The 19,303-nt window shown below is 43.1% G+C and overlaps 1 protein-coding gene across 1 annotated transcript in view; it reads left to right on the forward strand.

The window, feature by feature from the left end:
* Positions 1-18,085, forward strand: part of SCUBE2 (signal peptide, CUB domain and EGF like domain containing 2) — an 89,140-nt gene extending 71,055 nt beyond the window's left edge. The window contains exons 16-22 of the mRNA XM_064288459.1: positions 4,130-4,300; positions 6,523-6,690; positions 7,659-7,820; positions 10,070-10,267; positions 11,712-11,864; positions 16,797-16,876; positions 17,808-18,085. Of these exons, the coding sequence (XP_064144529.1) occupies positions 4,130-4,300; positions 6,523-6,690; positions 7,659-7,820; positions 10,070-10,267; positions 11,712-11,864; positions 16,797-16,876; positions 17,808-17,960 (1,085 nt within the window). The 3' untranslated portion in view covers positions 17,961-18,085. The remainder of the gene's footprint in view (positions 1-4,129; positions 4,301-6,522; positions 6,691-7,658; positions 7,821-10,069; positions 10,268-11,711; positions 11,865-16,796; positions 16,877-17,807) is intronic.
* Positions 18,086-19,303: the final 1,218 nt, after the last annotated feature.

The raw sequence follows: 19,303 nt of genomic DNA on the forward strand, positions 1-19,303 counted from the left end.
TATCCAGTTATCCCAACACCATTTGTTAAAGAGACTGCCTTTTCCCCATTTAATGGCCTTTGGGCCTCTGTCAAATATCAGCTGCTCGTAGGTAAATGAATTTATGTCTGGATTCTCAATTCTGTTCCGTTGGTCTACGTATCTGTTGTTGTACCAGTACCAGGCATTTTGACTACTGTGGCAATATAATAGGTTCCAAAATCAGGTACGGTAAAGTCTCCTACTTTGTTCTTCCTCTTCAGTAATACTTTACTTATCTGGAGCCTCTTCCCCTTCCATATGAAGTTGGTGATTTGTTTCTCCAACTCATTATAAAATGCCATTGTAATTTAGATCAGGATTGCATTGTGTCTGTAGATGCATTTGGGTAGAATAGACATTTTCACAATGTTGAGTCTTCCTATCCATGCGCAAGGTATGTTTTTCCACTTATGTAGGTCTCTTTTGGTTTCTTGCAGTAATGTCTTGTAGTTTTATAGAAAGGTTGTTTTTATGGTTATGATGATGTTTGAATATTACACCAGCAAGCCCAATTTAGCACATTTTACTTCATATTCAAACCCTAAAATAAGGTGTAAATCCACATTTCACACGGCATGAGACCTGTATTAATGATTGATTTTTAGCTTTATAATCATTTTAAATGGCTCTGTGAAGTAGGGAGTGGCCAGGATTTTTTTTGTATTTCTTCAACCATTAAGTGCCTGTGCTATAAAAATTTATAAGGCCCCTGTGATTCCTGCCCTCAAGGAGCTCATGGTCTAGGAGTGACAGGCCTATAAATGCCTCTGTTGTTGTTAGGTGCCGAGTTGGTTCCAACTCATAGCAACCCCACATACAACAGAAGGAAACACTGCCTGGTCCTGCGCCATCCTCATGATCATTGCTATGTTTGAACGCATTATTGCAGCCACTGTGTCAATCCATCTCATTGAGGGTTTTCCTCTTTTTCAATGACCCTCAAAGTTAGCAAGGACAATGTCCTTCTCCAAGGACTGGTCCCTTCTGATAACATGTCCAAAGTATGTGAGACAAAGTCTTGTCATCTCGCTTCTAAGGAGTATTCTCGCTGTACTTCTTCCAAAACACATTTGTTCGTTCTTCTGGCAGTCCGTGGTGTATTCAATATTCTTTGCCAACACCATAATTCAAAGGCATCAATTTTTCTTTGGCCTTCCTTATTCATTGTCCAGCTTTCACATGCATATGAGGTGATTGAAAACACCAAGGGTTGGGTCAGGTACACCTTAAACCTTAAAGTGACATCTTTGCTTTTTAACACTTTAAAGAGGTCTTTTGCAGCAGATTTGCTCAGTGCAATATGTCATTTGATTTCTTGACTGTTGCTTCCATGGGTGTTGATTGTGGATCCAAGTAAAATGAACTCCTTGATAACTTCAATATTTTCTCTGTTTATCACAATGTTGTTTATTGGGCTAGTTGTGAGGATTTTTGTTTATTTTAAGGTGTAATTCATACATACAGTAAGTGCTTCAAATCCTCTTCACTTCCAGCAAGCAAGGTTGTGTTACCTACGTAACGCAGGTTGTAATGAGTCTTTCTTCAATCCTGATGCTTGCTGCATTTTTCTTCATATAGTCCAGCTTCTCAGATTATTTGCTCAGCATACAGATTGAATAAGTATGGTGAAAAGATACAACCCTGACACACACCTTTCCTGATTTTAAATCATGCAGTATCCGCTTGTTCTGTTCAAACACCTGTCTCTTGGTCTACATACAGGTTTCTCATGGGCACATGTAAGTCCTCTGGAATTCCCATTCTTCACAATGTTACCCATAATTTGTTATGACCCACACAGAATGCCTTTGCATAATCAATAAAACACAGGTAAACATCTTTCTAGTATTCTCTGCTTTCAGCCAAGATCCATCTGACATCAGCAATGATATCCCTGATTCTACGTTCTCTTCTGAATCCAGCTTGAATTTCTGGCAGTTCCCTGTCAAGGTACAGCTGCAACTGCTTTTGAATGATCTTCAGTAAAATTTTACTTGCATATGATATTAATGATATTGTTTGATAACTTCTGCATCTTGTTAGACCACCTTTCTTTGGAATGGGCCAATATGGATGTCTTCCATTTGGTTGGCCAGGTAGTTGCCTTCTAAATTTCTTGGCATAGATGAGTTAGCATTTCCAGTGTTGCATCCATTGCTTGAAGCATTTCAATTGGTATTCTGTCTATTCCTGGAGCCTTTTTCTTCACCAGTGCCTTCAGTGCAGTTTGGACTTTTTCCTTCAATACAGCCGGTTCTTGATCATGTGCTACCTTGTGAAACAGTTGCATCTCTACCAATTCTTTTTGGTACAGTGACTCTGTGTATTCCTTCTATCTTCTTTTGATGTTTTCTGCATCATTCAATATTTTACCCATAGAATCCGTCAGTATTGCAACTCAAGGCTTGAATTTTTTCTTCAATTCTTTCAGCTTGAGAAATGCTAAGCATGTTCTTCCCTTTTGGTTTTCTAACTCCAGGCATTTGCACATTTCATTACAATATTTTACTTTATCTTCTCGAACGGCCCGTTGAAATCTTCTTTCAGCTCTTCACTTCATCATTTCTTCCTTTCACTTTAGGTACTCTACGTTCAAGAGCAACTTTCAAAGTCTCTTTTGACATCCATTTTCGTCTTTTCTTTCTTTTCCGTCTTTTTAATGATCTTTTGCTTTCTTCATGTATGATGTCCTTGATGTCATTCCACAACTCATCTGGTCTTCTGTCATTGTGTTCAGTGTGTCAAATCTATTCTTGAGGTGGTCTCTAAATTCACGTGGGATATATTCAAGGTTATATTTTGGCTCTTGTGGACTTGTTTTAAATTTCTTCATCTTCAGCTTGAACTTGCATATGAGCAATTGATGGTCTTTTCCACAGTCGGCCCCCAGCCTTGTTCTGACTGATGATATTGAGCTTCTCCATCATCTCTTTCCACAGATGTGGTCAATTTGACTCTTTTGTATTCCATCTGGTGAGGTACATGTGTAAAGTCGTTGTTTATGTTGTTAAAAGAAGGCATGTCCAAAGAATAGATGGTTGATCTTGCAAAATTCTATCATCTGATCTCCATCATCCTTTCTATCACCAAGGCCATATTTACCAACTACTGATCCTTCTTTGTTTCTGGCTTTCATATTTCAATCACCAGTAATTATCAGTGCATCTTGATTGGATGTCTGATCAGTTTCAGACTGTATAAGTTGGTTAAAATCTTTAATTTCTTCATCTTTGGCATTGTGGTTGGTGTGTAAATTTAAATAATAGTCATATTATCCTTCCTTGTAGGCATATGGATATTATCCTATCACTGACAGTGTTGTACCTCAGGATAGATCTTGAAATGTTCTTTTTGATGGTGAATGTGGTGCTGTTCCTCTTCAACTTGTTGTCTGATTCAAAGTGGCCAATACCAGTCCATTTCAGTTCATTAATGCCTCAAATATTGATTTTCAAGCTTTCCATTTCATAACTTCCAATTTTCCTAGATTCATACTGCATACATTCCACGTTCTGATTACTAATGGATGTTTGTAGCTGTTTCTCATTTTGAGTCATGCCACATCAGCAAATGAAAGTCCTGAAAGTTTTATTTCATCTATGTCATTAAGGTCGACTCTCTTTTGAGGAGGCAGCTCTTCCCCAGTAGTATTTGAAATACCTTCCAACCTGAGGGGTTCATTTTTCTGGCACTATGTCAGACAATGCTGCATGGCTTTCATAAGATTTTCACTGGTCATTTTTTTTCAGAAGTAGATCTCCAGGTCCTTCTTCCTAGTCTGTCTTAGTCTGGAAGCTCCGCTGAAACCTGTCCGCCATGGTGACCCTGCTGGTATTTGAAATACTTGTGGCATATCTTCCAGCATCACAGCAACATGCAAGCTACCACAGTATGACAAACTGACAGATGAGTGGTGGACAAACTGACAAACTAAGAGTGGGGAATAGTGACTTTAGCAGAGGCGTGTGACAGGGAACCCAGAGGTGGTGCACATTCTGTCATTTGGGGGATTTGCAATGGGGAATAGGGAGTCCCATCTCTAGCGTGCACATCCCCCTTCCTTGACCTCTGTCCCTGCACTGACCAGACTTTTTCCCCCTTTGGGTAGTCAATTGCAGGGCTGGGACATATTATGATGGGGTGCAAGAACGCTGCATTTTATGTCCAAATGGAACTTTCCAAAATGAGGAAGGACAAATCACATGTGAACCATGCCCAAGACCAGAAAATCCTGGGGCCCCGAAAACTCCAGAAGCCTGGAATGTGTCTGAATGTGGAGGTAAGGATGCCATCTGCCCCTTCTTACTCCTCCAATCTCCAAAGTCATTGTTTGGACCGAAGCCATAAGTGGCATCTGAAGGACTCCAAGCCGATGGACACTGCACCATGGGCCTCCTTTGAGCAGGGACCATATTGGGTTCATTTTTGGCTCTCCAGTCCCTAGCTCAGTGTTTGGCACCTGCTTGAGCAAATAAACGAAGATGTGGTAGAATACACTGGCAGGGGGAAAAAGTATAAATGCAGCATTTGCATGCTTTATTTGCTGTAAATATATAACACTCTGAGACCTGAGCGATCTCCCAATGTGTAGGGACTCTTTGAATGTGTTAAACTGGGGAAAATAGGTCTGATTTTTTCTGGTTTGATCTCAAATTCATAGTTTGTTCATTTAAAAAAAAAGTCCATCTGGTTATTTTGTTAAAATTGGGACCTCCTCCATGAAGTTTCTAATCATCTCTTATAAAATGTTAACTCTGAAGCCAAACTCAGTTAGGTTCTGTGGGCTCCTTTCCTGTTTGTTTTACTATTAATTATCTTCCTTTTTATTAAATAGAAGAAGGGCCAGCTGCATGGACGCTCTGTGGGCTCAAAGGGAAGGGTGATCTGGCCCTGGAAATTCGTACATGATGTACATGGCAGAGTGCACAGAAACCCCTCCTGTCCCACCCCTCTCCTTCGAGGACTCCCAGACCCAGCTTTAGTTCCCACCTAAATTACTCCAGGCTCAACTGCAGGACTGTTTCTGGTTTATAAAATCAGGTTCTCAGAGTGAGTGAGTGACTCCTACAATATCTTTGTCCTGCGTAAAACCCTAGAACTAACCGCAAACAACTGTTCACCCTCGTATATGACCTTGTTAAGATAGATTTATAGTCAATAATATTAGTAATAATAATAACTGCTACTATTTATTGAATATTTACCTATGTCAGGCATCATGGCTAAGTATATTACATGAATTATTCATTTAATCACTACAACAACTTTATGAGGTTAAGTGAGTCATTCAAGGTCACACAGCCAAGAGGTGGAGAATTTGGAACTGGAACCCAGGTCTGACAGACTTCAGGATCCTCCCTTGAGTATATGTTCTTTAAATGCCATTTTATCTATAACTTATGGGTAGAAGACCATTAAAATAATAGAGGAAAGATGATTAGGAACACAAAACAGATTTTTATAGCATTTTGTAATGACAAGCTAACTACTGAGGAACATGTGTTTTTAAAAACCCCTTTACCGTTTATGGATGTGCCTCTTGTCCTAAAATGAAAAACAAAATTATTGCTTAAATTAAATGCTACTGGGTCCCCTGACAGAGACTGGAGAAACTCTGAAAGTATGGCTCCCAGACACCCTTTCAGCTCAGTAATGAAGTCACTCCTGAGGTTCACCCTTCAGCCGAAGATTGGATAGGCCCATAAAACAAATGACACTAAAGGGGCACACCACCCCTGGGGCAAGGACTAGAAGGCAGGAGGGGACAGAAAAGCTGGTAATAGGGAACCCAAGGTTGAGAAGGGAGAGTGTTGACATGTCGTGGGGTTGTTAACCAATGTCATAAAACAATATGTGTACTAACTGTTTAATGAAAAACTAGTTTGTTCTGTAAACCTTCATCTAAAGTACAATTAAAAAAAAAATGTCACTGCATCCCTCTGCCAATATGGATTGGATTGGTTGGATTTACTAAACTAATTGAATAGGCCAGGGCACATCCCAGTATAAGGAGAAGTAACTTAGTACCTAAAATTGGTAAAAGTAACTTAGTACCTCTTCTAGTCACTCTTTATAGCCCTAGGATGTAATCCGCTGGGTGAGGGTGTGCAAAATTGATTGCTGAAAAATTGATTCCAGAGCAGAGAACCTTTCTCCCTTGGGGCTCCTGCATTGCAGAGGATGCCTGGCAGTGTGCAGACCTAAGCCTGAAATACTCCCAACTCTACTCCATATTTTAGAAGCAGCTGACACTTGACTCCTTGGTTTCCATCTTTGCACTGTGCTGTGTGTCCCCCTGTGGAAACATCAGGCCCTCACATGCCACCTACTCAGGGTCAGTGGCAGGGCTGGGCTGAAGGTTGGTGTGCTTCTCTCCCTGAGATGGGAGCTGCCATCAGCACAGGGTGGCAGAGCCTGACCACAGTCTGATCTCATCTAAAAAGAGATGGAAAAGAGTCTGCTTGGGAAGCCTCGCTCACCTAGGGCCATTGGTCTCCCCAGGTCTGTGCCAACCTGGTGAATATTCCACAGATGGCTTTGCCCCCTGCCAGCTCTGTCCCCTGGGCACATTCCAGCCTGAGGCCGGCCGTACTTCCTGTTTCCCCTGTGGAGGAGGCCTCCCCACCAAACACCTGGGAGCCCCTTCCTTCCAGGACTGCGAGACCAGAGGTGAGGATTAGCAGCTTGCCTTTTTCTAGAGCTGAATTTCCCTTTTGAGCATCATGGAGTCTGGAAGAGCTCCAGTTAGACCCAGCCCAGAGGGGCCCTGCGTGGTGCCTCAGAGGATGGGAGATCAGGTCCTCAGCTCCATCCATCCCTGCAGGATGTGCAGGGAACACGGGAACTCCCTGAACACAGTCCTCCTCTAGCCACCTGAGCCCTTTTGGACAGGGCCAACTGGAGGGATGATCAGGGATAGATGAGCAGGTTTTGCACAGGAACCCTCGGCTCTTTCCTTCAAGCCTTCCTCCACACCAGTGCTCTTACCCAGAACTTCCCCATCCACTACAGGCCCTATCTCTCCTCCAGAACCCCACTCCCAGCTGCCTCTTCCCAGGGAAAAAAACAAGTTGCCATCAAGTCAGGTCCAACTCGCATCCATCCAAGGGAAATGTCAGATTATAACTGTGCTCCATAAGGTTTTCAATGGCTGATTTTTCAGAAGTAGATCTCTTTCTTCTGAGGCACCTCTGGGTGGACTTGAACCTCCCACCTTCCAGTTCTCAGCTGAGCACGTTAACCATTTGCACTGCTCAGGGACTCCAAGGACTCTATGCCCAATATCAGTTCTGCATCCCCTCAATATTCACAGATTGCTCGGCATGATGACTTGTTTTGATCATTTATGTCTGTCTCTGCATGAGCCATAAACTCTTTAAGGATCCACACATACCTTGTTCCCTGTGTATTTTTCTCAGCATCATGAGTCACAAGTTCCATCTTCCCCCACCCCACCCCCTAACCTGGCTATTTAGGGAATTAAGTGTTGATTAGCCCCAGATTGGTAGGAAAGCACTACTTTATTTGGACATAAAATTTATTTAATGAGCTGTAAAGCGTTTTTGTATTGCATTTGTTTTGATAAAAATAAAACCCTTTTTCTCCTTCACTCTCTCCACCTTCCCCTACGCCCACAGTACAATGTTCGCCTGGACATTTCTACAACACCACAACTCACCGGTGTATCCGTTGCCCAGCAGGAACATACCAGCCTGAATTTGGAAAAAATAATTGTGTTTCCTGCCCAGGAAATACTACGACTGACTTTGATGGCTCCACAAACATAACCCAGTGTAAAAGTAGGTCTCTCTCTAAAGGCTTATCACTAAAGTCTGTGAAGTCTTTAAGTCCAGAGTAAGAGGTCAAATGCCTGGGTCCATCTTGGGGCAAGGAGTCCTAGGTTCACTCAGAACCATGTAGATGCTATTAGAGGGCTGCCGGCTCTCAGCTGTGCAGATCAGCCTGACGAGAGCAGCTTGAGCCGCAGGCCCTCCTCACCTTTACTGAACCTACCTTCTTCCCCAGACACAATTGTCTTAATTTCTTCCCTGTGGCATAATCTCAATTCAGCCCCATTCAGCAAGCATTGTTTGAGGACCTGTTATATGCTGGGCACTCTGCTAGGGACTCGATTGATGCCATGCAGGGCACAGGCTGTGCGCATTGCAAAGGAAAGAGCAGTGAACTGTCTGGCGAGATGAGGGAAGGCTTCTAGAGGGCGTGAGGTTTTGATGAGGAAGGTGGGGAGACAGTGGGAGAAAGGGCTTTGTGCCTGAGAGAGAAGCTGTGGGGAAGCACAGACTCAGGAAAGTGAAAGACGTTTCTGGAAGATACCTGACCATAGAATGTACTGAAGGGATTCTGAGGCAGATCCAGAGGGGAAGGCTTGAATGCCATGCTAAGGAGTTTGTTTTGCATTTTATAAGAACATGGGGGCAAATCATTTAAGGACTTTCTGTGTTTGTTTGTTTGTTTCTACCATTGTGTAAAATTCCCTAGTAAAGGCCAAAAGTAAATCTCAGCTAACCCAGTATTATTAAGCCAGCAATCAAGGAGAGCAAGGAGACCACTCTAAACTAGAGAAGTCTGGGGTTGAAAGGGCAGTGCATCACTTCAATTTTGTGATTTGAAGTTTATCTAGCTTTCTCTCTAGTCCAATGAAGGCATGTTTTTTACAGCGTCCTTGTAAGTAGCTTTCTAGTCTTTTGTTGAATGCCTGCTATGACAAGAAGCTCACTAGTTCTCATGACACCCTCATCTGTTGGTAGATTAGGCTTTGGGGATGCTCACAGTGTTGGAAAGGTCTTCCCCATATCAAACTCCATGGCTCTGCTTTCCCCTTCTTTTCATCCAAGAAGAAAAGCCTGTTTATTTTTTTCTACTTGTGTGTTGTCAATTCCAACTCATAGCAACCCTATAGGACAGAGTAGGGTTTCAAAGGCTGTAGTCTTTATAAAAGCTGATTGCCACATCTTTATCCCTCAGAGTGGCTGGTGAGTTCGAACCGCAATTCTTTTGGTTAGCAGCAGAGTACTTAATGACTGTGCTACCAAAAACAAACAAAAAACAACCAGTTTCCTTTGAGTCAATTCTGACTCATGGTGACCCCTTGTGTAGAGTAGAACTACTCCGTAGAGGTCAAGACTCTGACCTTCCGGAAGCAGATCTTCAAGCCTGTCTTCCCGAGACGCCTCTGCATGGCTTTGAACTGCCAGCCTTTCAGTTTGCAGCCAAGCACTTAACTGTTTGCACCACCCAAGGACACTATGGGATAATAAATCCTAAGTAATAATAAAAGAGGAAAAAATAATACCTTCAGTGCCTTCTCTTGTACAGGTTTACCTGGCAGTTTTAGACAATAAGCTCTTTGAGGGTAAGGACTGTCTTTCTCTTTCCTGAACTGGAGAGCGTTTGATAACTGAGATGAGTTGGGAGTCAATGAATGAAGACACAGCTGAGGTAGTGTGTGGGGTGGGCAGGGGGGAGGAGGCATGTGAGTGTACTCTTTGCCTTTGGTACCAGAGGTGAGTACACAGCATGCTCTGTACCAACTGATAGCTAACTGACTTCTTTTCCCCACTCAAAAATAAAATGTGGTCTTGACTACTGACAAGAAGTAGAAGAATATAGCTGTCATTTTCTTTATCAGAGGTTTTTAAAAATGGATCAAATATTCTTAAGTGAACAGTGAGCTCTGTTATCCCTACTTTGACAGACCTAGAAGTTCCCCTGGCACTTGGACTTTATAAACAAAATATTGAAAGCTATTTGATGTCTTTTTGTTTCACATATACCTGCCCCTGACCTTGTGTACCTTCAAACTAATTAGAAACAGAGTTGAACTCTATGTGGGGACTTAATATAGTTTGGCTTCCAGAGGGGGCCCTGGGCACTATAGGACAGATTCATCCCTGCGACAGTGTCATTTGAATGCCCCATTCCTCCATGGTGATAGGGATGCTGTGATTCTTCTCAGCCATGCTGGTGGTGGTCGTGACAGAGGGACAACAGTGTTGTACCTTTATAACTCATGACATTCCTTTTTCAGACAGACATTGTGGAGGGGAGCTGGGAGATTTCACTGGATACATCGAATCCCCAAACTACCCAGGCAATTACCCAGCCAACACCGAGTGTACGTGGACCATCAACCCACCTCCCAAGCGCCGCATCTTAATTGTGGTCCCTGAGATATTCCTGCCCATAGAGGACGACTGTGGAGACTACCTGGTGATGCGGAAAACATGTGCGTCTCAACTGCGTGCTCCCCTCCCCTTTAAGGCCAGCTGGGAAACCCTCCTTTTCTGACGACCTGCTCCCCAGCCTTTAAATGTGAGAAGGAGCCTAGAATGTCACCTCCGTATCAAAACAGAGATGGGACACGAGTTTATAGAGTTTGCCAAGAAACAAAATTTAGACTAAAACCATGTGTCAGCCTCTGCTGAACCCCAGAGGTAGTGGTCCTGCAGATCAGTCTTCCCTCTGTGCTCAGTGGGGTGTGTTAGACCCCCTTCCACAAGGACACAGGAAACCAATGAACTCATGCAGTGCTAGCCCCAGACACTTGCCTCATCCTGGGCAGCAACTTGGGGCTTGGGAACTGACTAAGATCAAGGGCATGGTCCAGCCAGGAGGAGGCCCCTCCTCTCACCCTGACCCATGGCTCAGTGTCCTTAAAGGGACACTGCTGCCAACACAGCTCAGAGTGGTGACTTAATATAGTTTGGCTTCCAGACTAACTGGGTCTGATTTCCAGCTCCACCTGTCATTAGTTTTATGATCTTGAGCAAACATTCTTAATCTCTCTGTACCTCAGTTTCCTCATCTATTAAAATGGGAAAAATAATAGTAGCTACCTCATAGGGTTATTTTGAGGGTTAAATGAGTTCATATTTTCAAAACACAATAACAATGGCACATGGAGCCACTACATAGGGATTGCTCTTCTTATTAATGGGGTCCCTAGGTAATGCAACTGGTTAATGTTCTTGGCTGCTAACCAAGAGGCTGGAGGTTTGAGTCTACCCAGACGTACCTAGGAGGAAAGGCCTGGCAATATGCTTCTGAAAAATCAGCCATTGAAAACCCTATGGGGCACAGTTCTACTCTGACACACATGGAGTCACCATGCGCCAGAGGTGACTCAATGGCAACTGTTGTTTTTTTTTAAATTCTTATTAATGTAAAAATGTAGGCTTAAATCCTGACCTTACCAAGTACTGGCTGTGTGACCTTGGAAAGTAATTAATCTCTTTATAAAAGAGTGAAAGAGGTAACAATTGCACCAACTTCCTGGGGTTGTTGGAGGATTAAATGAGACAAAGCCCATAAAGTGCTTAGCACACTGCCTGGTGCTTAGGAAGCAAGCAGTAAATGGCAGTGATTATTATGAGATTACAATAGGTCAGCTCTGAAATTTGAGGGTCCTCTTACCAGTGCCTACAGTGAGTACTATGGCCTGGGCTACCTGACCATGGGCCTTTAGGCTTAACCTTCTTTGAGGACCCACAATCCCCAGGTGCGTCGACTCTATTTCCAGGACTTTTGACCATTTTGATGGTTCAGCTGGGCCTGAATGAGCTCTTGAGCATAACATGTTTTATGGTTTGAGTATTTGAAAGATGAGTGTTCATTGTCTGCCTGCTCAGTGATGAGTCTTGAACCTCTCCTCTCCCAACTTCCCTTGGCAGCTTCCTCCAATTCTGTGACAACATATGAGACCTGCCAGACCTATGAGCGTCCCATTGCCTTCACCTCCAGGTCAAAGAAGCTGTGGATTCAGTTCAAGTCCAACGAAGGGAACAGTGCCAGAGGGTTCCAGGTGCCGTACGTGACATACGATGGTAAGCGCTGTGAAAACTCAGGCTGCAGCTCATGGAAGGAGTTTCTCTGGTTTGCACAGAACCAGCTGGCAGATTGCTGACAACACATACCCTCAGAGAGGCAGGCAGAATGAGGGGAAAGGACATCACTGACTCACAAGTGACAAATTTTATGGGCACTTGGAGACACTGACTACAGGGCTGAAAAGATGTTTTATAAAATGAATCAAAGTGAGCAAAGTTTAGTGGGTATGAGCATGGACATTGGAGTCAGGGAGCCTGGAAATAATCTCTTCTGTGACTTTGTGTATGTTACTTACCGTCTCTAAGGCCCATTTTCCTCATCTATGACTGAGGATAATCGTTAGACTTAAAATGAGAATTCAGTGGGACAATCCCCATAAAGTACTCAGTGTGGTACCTGGCACATAGTAATTGCTCAATAAATATTAACTTACTACCATTGTGACTTTTATTATATGGAATTCTAAGGAGGGTGGAAAGACCTAAGTTCTGGTCCTGGCTTTGCCACTAGCTTGCTGTGTGACCTTAGGCAAGTCAGATGACTTCTATGGTTTCATTTTCTTTACAGCCCTGGGGCCCTACCCAGCTCTGAAACTTGGTCAACAAACATTTACTAATGACACAAAATTAGCTGGACCTTGCCCTTGAGGACCTCACAGTCTAGTAAGGGAATAATCTGTTCATTCATGAATTTATTCATTCATCCATCCATATTTAATGAGCATCTACTCTTCCAGGCGTTGGGCTAGGTGCTGGAGACATGGTGAGTGGGGAAAGCATGCATGTTGTCATAGGTGCTATAGTGGGATATGTACAAAGCACTGTGTGAGTATAGAAGAGGGCAGCAGTTGAATTTGCATGGATTTTTTGAAGGAATAGAGCAAAGTCTCAAAAGCATTTGGGTCCTGAAGAAAAATATTAAAGATTTCTGGACAGAAATGAGAGGAAGAGCATTCAGTAAGAGGAATGGCATAGGCCAAAGGATGGAAGCTTGAGAGGAGTTGGCATGTGTGAGGACTGATGAATAGTCTGGTTTGGCCAGTGGCTAAGGGGAGTGGAGCTTAGCAATGAGACATTAGACTAGAAGGCGGTGGGGTTAGGCCATAAAGAGACTTGAATGCCAAGCTCAGATGGTAGGCTTAATTTTATACGGAACCATTGAAAGTTTTTAGGCCGACAAGTGCCAGAATTAGATGTGTTGGAAAGACAACATTCTATGGATTTCCTAAAAACATTCTACATAGTTTATTTCCAACATGGGCATCAGCATCCCTGTCCGATAGTTGCCTGAAATGATGCCAAACACCCAAGACAAGGGATCTTAGTATCAGACTCATGGAGCAGACACAAATGCCTCCCATGGGGATCTACTGAGAGAGACAGAGTACCTCATCTCCCTGAAAGCAGCTAACAAGCAATTGTCCTTATATGGAGTCAGGAACCTGGCCAAGGAGATCCTGGGATTCCAGAGTCAATGTCACCAAAGCTCATGCACTTTAGTCTAGCTATTCTCAACTCTGCCGTTACGACACACAAAAATATCTTGATTTTTTTTTTTTAATTAAAAAAAGAATTGTATCCTGAACTAGGGGAAATTACACGTAACCCTGGTTGGGTCCACGAGAGTATGTCTTTCATGTGTTATAGCAGAAAATAGTTGAAAACGGCGGCTTTGGCCAGACAGAAGCCCGCTAGGTCTTCATTCAGAGCCTGTTTAATCATTTACATATTTATTTTTTTAACATATATTTCAAATAAGTTTGATATCTGGTTTCCAAGCCCGTAAGAATAGAAATCACATTTAGAAGGGGCAGGGTAGGCTGTTACAAAATAGCCTACTGGCCGTTGGAGAATGATGAGAATTGAAGTTGCAGCTAAGGTTTATTGAGGATCGCTGTGTACCAGGTACATGCGAAGTACCTTTTACATAGCTCATTCCTCACAATCACCCATGACATAGACATGATTTTTTCCTCGTTTTATAGGTGAGGCCACACAGGCTTAGAGATTTAACTGGCCTAAGGTCACGCCCTGACGAAACTGAGGAGCTGCGATAGGCCCAGGTCTTTGGGACTCCAGAGCCTGAGTTCTTAAGTATGACACCTTGCTGCCTTTTCAGTGACAGTTACAGCAAAACCTTATATACACCTTGCTATATACTCCTAGTTGCCCTCACCTTAATGAGACAGCACATTCCTTCTCTCTACCCTGTGTTTCCGTGTCCATTCACCCAGCTTCTGTCCCCCTCGGCCTTCACATCTCTCGTCCAGACAGGAGCTGCCCAGATAGCCTCACGTGTCTACTTGATCCGAGAAGCCCACTCCTCACCAGTATCATTTTTCTGTCTTGTAGTCCAGTCCAATCCCTGTGTGAAGAGTTGGCTTCGAGAATGGTTCCTGTCTTGGGCTAACAGAAGGTCTGGTGACCATGACCTCCAGCGTCCCTCTGGTCTCAGACCATTAAGTCTCATCTTTTTACTAGAATTTGAGGTCTGCATTCCACTGCTCTCCTGCTCCCTCAGGGATTCTCTGCTGTGCTCCCTGTCATGGCAGTCATCGGCTGTAGCTGGGCACCATCTAGTTCTTCTGGTCTCAGGCTGATGTAGTCTTTGATTTTTGTGGCCCATTCTGACTCCTGAGCTCATACTTGCCTTGTGTCTTTGGTGTTGTTCATTCTCCTTTGCTCCAGGTGGGTTGAGACCAATTGTTGCATCTTAGATGGCTGCTTGCTAGCATTTAATACCCCAGACGCCACTCTCCAAAATGGGATGCAGAATGTTTTCTTAATAGTTTTTATTATGCCAATTGACCTAGATATCCCCTGAAACCATGGTCCCCAAACCCCTGCTCCTGCTACTCTGGCCTTCGAAGCATTCGGTTTATTCAGGAAACTTCTTTGCTTTTGGTATAGTCCAGTTGTGCTGACCTCTCCTGTATTGTGTGTTGTCCATCCCTTCACCTAAATTAGTTCTTGTCTATTATCTAATTAGTGAATCCCCCTCTCCCTCCCTCTCTCCCTCCACCCTCTCGTAACCATCAAAGAATATTTTCTTCTCTGTTTAAACTATTTCTTGAGTTCTTATAATAGTGGTCTCATACAATATTTGTCCTTTTGCAACTGACTAATTTCATTCAGCATAATGCCTTCCTCCTCCATGTTACGAAATGTTTCACAGATTCATCGTTGTTCTTTATCGATGCATAGTATTCCATTGTGTGAATATACCATAATTTATTTATCCATTCACCCATTGATGGGCACCCTGGTTGCCAGAGGAAATATTTTTAACAGAGAGAAGTCTACAAACATTTGGTGTAGTGGCAAATAACCCTCCAATTCTCTAATAACAGCGGAACAGAGCACAGCAACTGATGTTTCTAATGGTAACCTGACATTTCATCTTCAAAAGGGAGTGAATTCCCTGTGTAGAAACACTGCAACAGCAGGATTCAAGATAAAAAGCTTGTACTGTTACTCATATTTTATATTCACTAAACTAAAAGTATAAGAAGATACCACAATAATAGAGCCCCAGTGATATTGCACACCTCACCTACTAAATTAGGGATTTTGAGTATTATGCTATTAATTTCCATTTATCATCTCTTGATTGGGAGAAGCTTTTCAAGGTTCCCCTCTCTCCTCACACACCCAGTTTCAATGACGTTCTTATAATTTGTTTAGCTTTGTTGCACATGATATGCATACAAAGAGGCATTTTTCTCTGTGTCTGAAGTCTGGAAAAGAGTGTGTTCTGCATATGCTTGATTTGAAGTATGACTAGAAAATATATTAGACTTTAAAAAGGGACGTATTTGCATTTGGAGAAGGATTACTGTGTGCACTGCCTGTAAGGCATATGACAGTATCAAAAATTAATGAGAAAGTGAACATAGCTTTCTTCCCCCAATCAGCTAAAGAGAATCCTAGAGTTACTAGCTCGATTCTTAACCCCCCCAACTTCCCTACCGAGCCCTATTCATAAAAAGGAGAGCTGAGTCATGCTTGGTGGGTAAGAAGCTGATTGTTTTACATAATACAAGAACAGAGAAACAAAAGAGGGCAGAAGATGGAGGGGAGAAAAGGGGAAGAAAGAATAGCCATTAGTCTGAATGAGCTCAACCAGGGAGTAACCAAGGATTGAGCCCTGGAACCTTCAAGCAATAAGAGTACGAGGAAAAGCAGAGGAGCTTCAGAGGGAACAACCAGTGAGGTAGGAGAACCAAAGAGTGTGGTATCCTGGAAGCTGAGCCAAGATGTATCAAGGGGAAGGAGTGACTATCCAGGTTAAATGCTACTGATGGATGAGGACTGAAAGCTGACCATTGAGATTTAGCAACATGAAGGTCATTGGAAGAGTGGTGGGGACCGAAGCTAATTGGACTGGGCTTAGGAGAGAAAGGAAGAAGAAGAATTGGAGACTGGGTGTTGATGATTCTTCCGAGGAGTTTTTCTAAAAAGGAACAGAGAAGTGGGGCAGAAGCTGAAGGAGAAAGTGTGGTCGAGAGAGATTTTTTGTGAGGAGTGAGATAACAGCTTGTTCGCGTGCTGATGGGAAAGACCAGCAGAGAGAAAAAATTTTATGATATAGGAAAAAAAGGGAAGAATTACTAGAACAGTGCCCTTGATTTAGTGACAGAAGGTGGATCTGGAGAACAAAGTGGAGGGATTGGCCTTGACTGGATGCACAGAGGGTTCATCTAAGTGAGTAGTCGAAAGGCGGGTGCAGATGCCAGTAGGTGAGTGGATGTGGTATGGGAGTCTGTAGGAGTTCTCACTCAATTGTCTCTCAGAATCAAAGTGGAATTATTTTGATAGCTGTTACAGAAGGGAATTCCTCAGAAGCTTATCAAAAATGAAGGAAAGATTGAGTTTGGAAAAAACTAAGCCATAAAATTGCAAAATGACGTATGTCCTTTATTCCAACAGAGGACTACCAGGAACTCATTGAAGACATTGTTCGAGATGGCAGGCTCTATGCATCTGAGAACCATCAGGAAATACTTAAGGTAAGCAAGTTCCTAAGGTGGACACAGTGGCTGTCCACAGCACTCCCCCAGCCCTACTGGAGGAAGCTTTGCCTCTGGCTCCATGTTGTCACTTTCAGACACCAAGTCTGCTTGGGCTGAGGTCAGTTTTATATTGTCACCAGACTTAATTTTTTTTTTTTTAAATCTAATGATTGTCTTTTGTGTTGTCAAATGAATTTGCTCTTTTTTTTTTTTTTTTAATTTGGAAATTAGTCAGAAAAAACTTGCCTGTAAATCCAAGTGAAAGGCAAATAGTATTTTCATATTAATTCCAAATAGTTGAGGATATTTAGCTTCTTATTTATCCTCCAAGCCAATGTTCATCAAATTTTAGAAATTTACAAGTAATTAGCAATAAACATTTGCCATCTCACTAAAACAAACAAACAAAAAAACCCAGTTGCTGTTGAATTGCTTCTAAACCATAGAGGCCCCATGTGTTGCATAGTGGAACTGTGCTCCACAGGGGTTTCAAGGCTGCAATCTTTTGGAAGCAGATCATCAGGCCTTTCTTTCAAGGTGTCTCTGAATGGGTTTGAACCACCAACCTTTTGATTAGAACTCAAACACTTAACCATCTGCACCACCTAGGGACTACTGTACCATATCACTAACCCTGTAAGTATTTCCAAAAATCCCAATGTTTACATCTCATCTGGTTGAAAAAAAAAGGAAACAAGTTTTTTAAGATATTAAATTTTCCTCTATAAAAGTAATACATACTTATTGTAGATAATTAGGAAAAAAAATAAAAACTGGAAAGAAGACAAAAATCAGAGGAAACAACGTTCACAAAGTGTTTTTCAGCTCATCAACCTACTGTATAACACTAGGTCATTATAGTTCCACTGGCAAAATGTCAGAATGTTTAAATATTTTGGCCCAGTAACAAAAATTCTGTTCTTTTTAGGATAAGAAACTGATCAAGGCTCTGTTTGATGTCCTGGCCCACCCCCAGAACTATTTCAAGTACACAGCCCAAGAGTCCCGAGAGATGTTTCCAAGATCCTTCATCAGATTGCTACGTTCCAAAGTGTCCAGGTTTTTGAGGCCTTACAAATGACTGCCACTTGCCATTCAGTACACATGTTCCGCCTGTGGGCTTGGTGGGACAGAGCCTTCTGCTCTGCATGCTAGCACACAGTTGGATAGCACTGCCTCTGGTATCAGTAACTCGTTAGAGTTCAATTTTTATAGATAATACAGATATTTTGGTAAATTGAAGTTGGTTTTTCTTTCCCAGGTTTGTGGATGTGGACTGAGAATGGCTTTGAGTTGTACCCGCTTCTCATTGTGGTGGGCAGATCTTCTGGACACAGCAAGTGCTGGCTGAGCTGGACTTGAGTCAGCTCAGGTGAGACTCACCTGTCCCTCCTGGTACTCACTCCTCCTTGAGGGGGCTGTGGTGGAAAGGGGGCCACAAAAGGGCTGCCTTGTTATCTGAAACTTCAGCTTTCTCCAGCTCAGCTCTCCCTGAGGGAGTACCCATGTGCAAGCTCTGACCAGGCAGAGCAAGAAAGGAGGGCGGGAGGGAGAGCCCTCCAGGCACCATCCACCCACCCAATACCTGGGAGGACTCCATTTCTCTAGCCTTTTTGATCCTGAGAGCTTAAGTTCTAAGCAGCAATCATTAAATACTTACAGCAGAAAGAGTTAGAAATAAAAGATAAAAAACAAAGCACTTCTGCAGACATAATAAGGCAGACCCATTAACAGCCCTCCTAGGTGCCAGCTTCCAGGCGGCAGCAAATGTACAGTGCGCGCTTTATCACGTTCAGTTGTGCCTTCAGAACCTGCATTAGGGCTTGGGGAATTCAAGGCAGATGTGATCTTCTTTGTGGGTGAGAATCATTCCTGAATCAGGACTGCCAAGTGTCCTCCTTCCACCAGGGCTTTCCCAACAGGTGGGATGTGGTGAGGACCAGCCTGTCATGTGTACCTCCTTCCCCACTCCCCAGGGTCAAAGACTAACTTTGCTCCAAGGAAGTGAGCAGCACTGCTAAGGGTGGTCTTATCCCTTTAGAGTGGGGACATCTAGGGGCAGATAGTCCAATAGAGCCAGCTCATCTATAGTGAACATTTTCTCACCACATCAAAGATCTCTGCTTCTAGGTATGGCTGGCATCTGTCTCTCTCCCAACCCCACAGTACCTTCTACAGAATCAAAGCCTCTTTTCACTTTTATAGTCCTTGACAGGGACAGATTACCCAGTAAGCAGGGTAAGCACAAGCTTACTTGTGCTTACTTACTAATCTGTAGTGCACAATTTCACCTGTTTTTCACCACATCCAAAGCAGGTGAAATTGTGCGCTACAGATTAGTGAGTAAGCACAGGTAAGCTGGTGCTTACCTTGCTTAACGGGTAATCTGACCCTGGAGACACCACTGCCAGAAGCTGCTACAAA

This window comes from Loxodonta africana, chromosome 7 (assembly GCF_030014295.1).
Source record: "Loxodonta africana isolate mLoxAfr1 chromosome 7, mLoxAfr1.hap2, whole genome shotgun sequence".
Classification (NCBI taxonomy): Eukaryota; Metazoa; Chordata; class Mammalia; order Proboscidea; family Elephantidae; genus Loxodonta; species Loxodonta africana.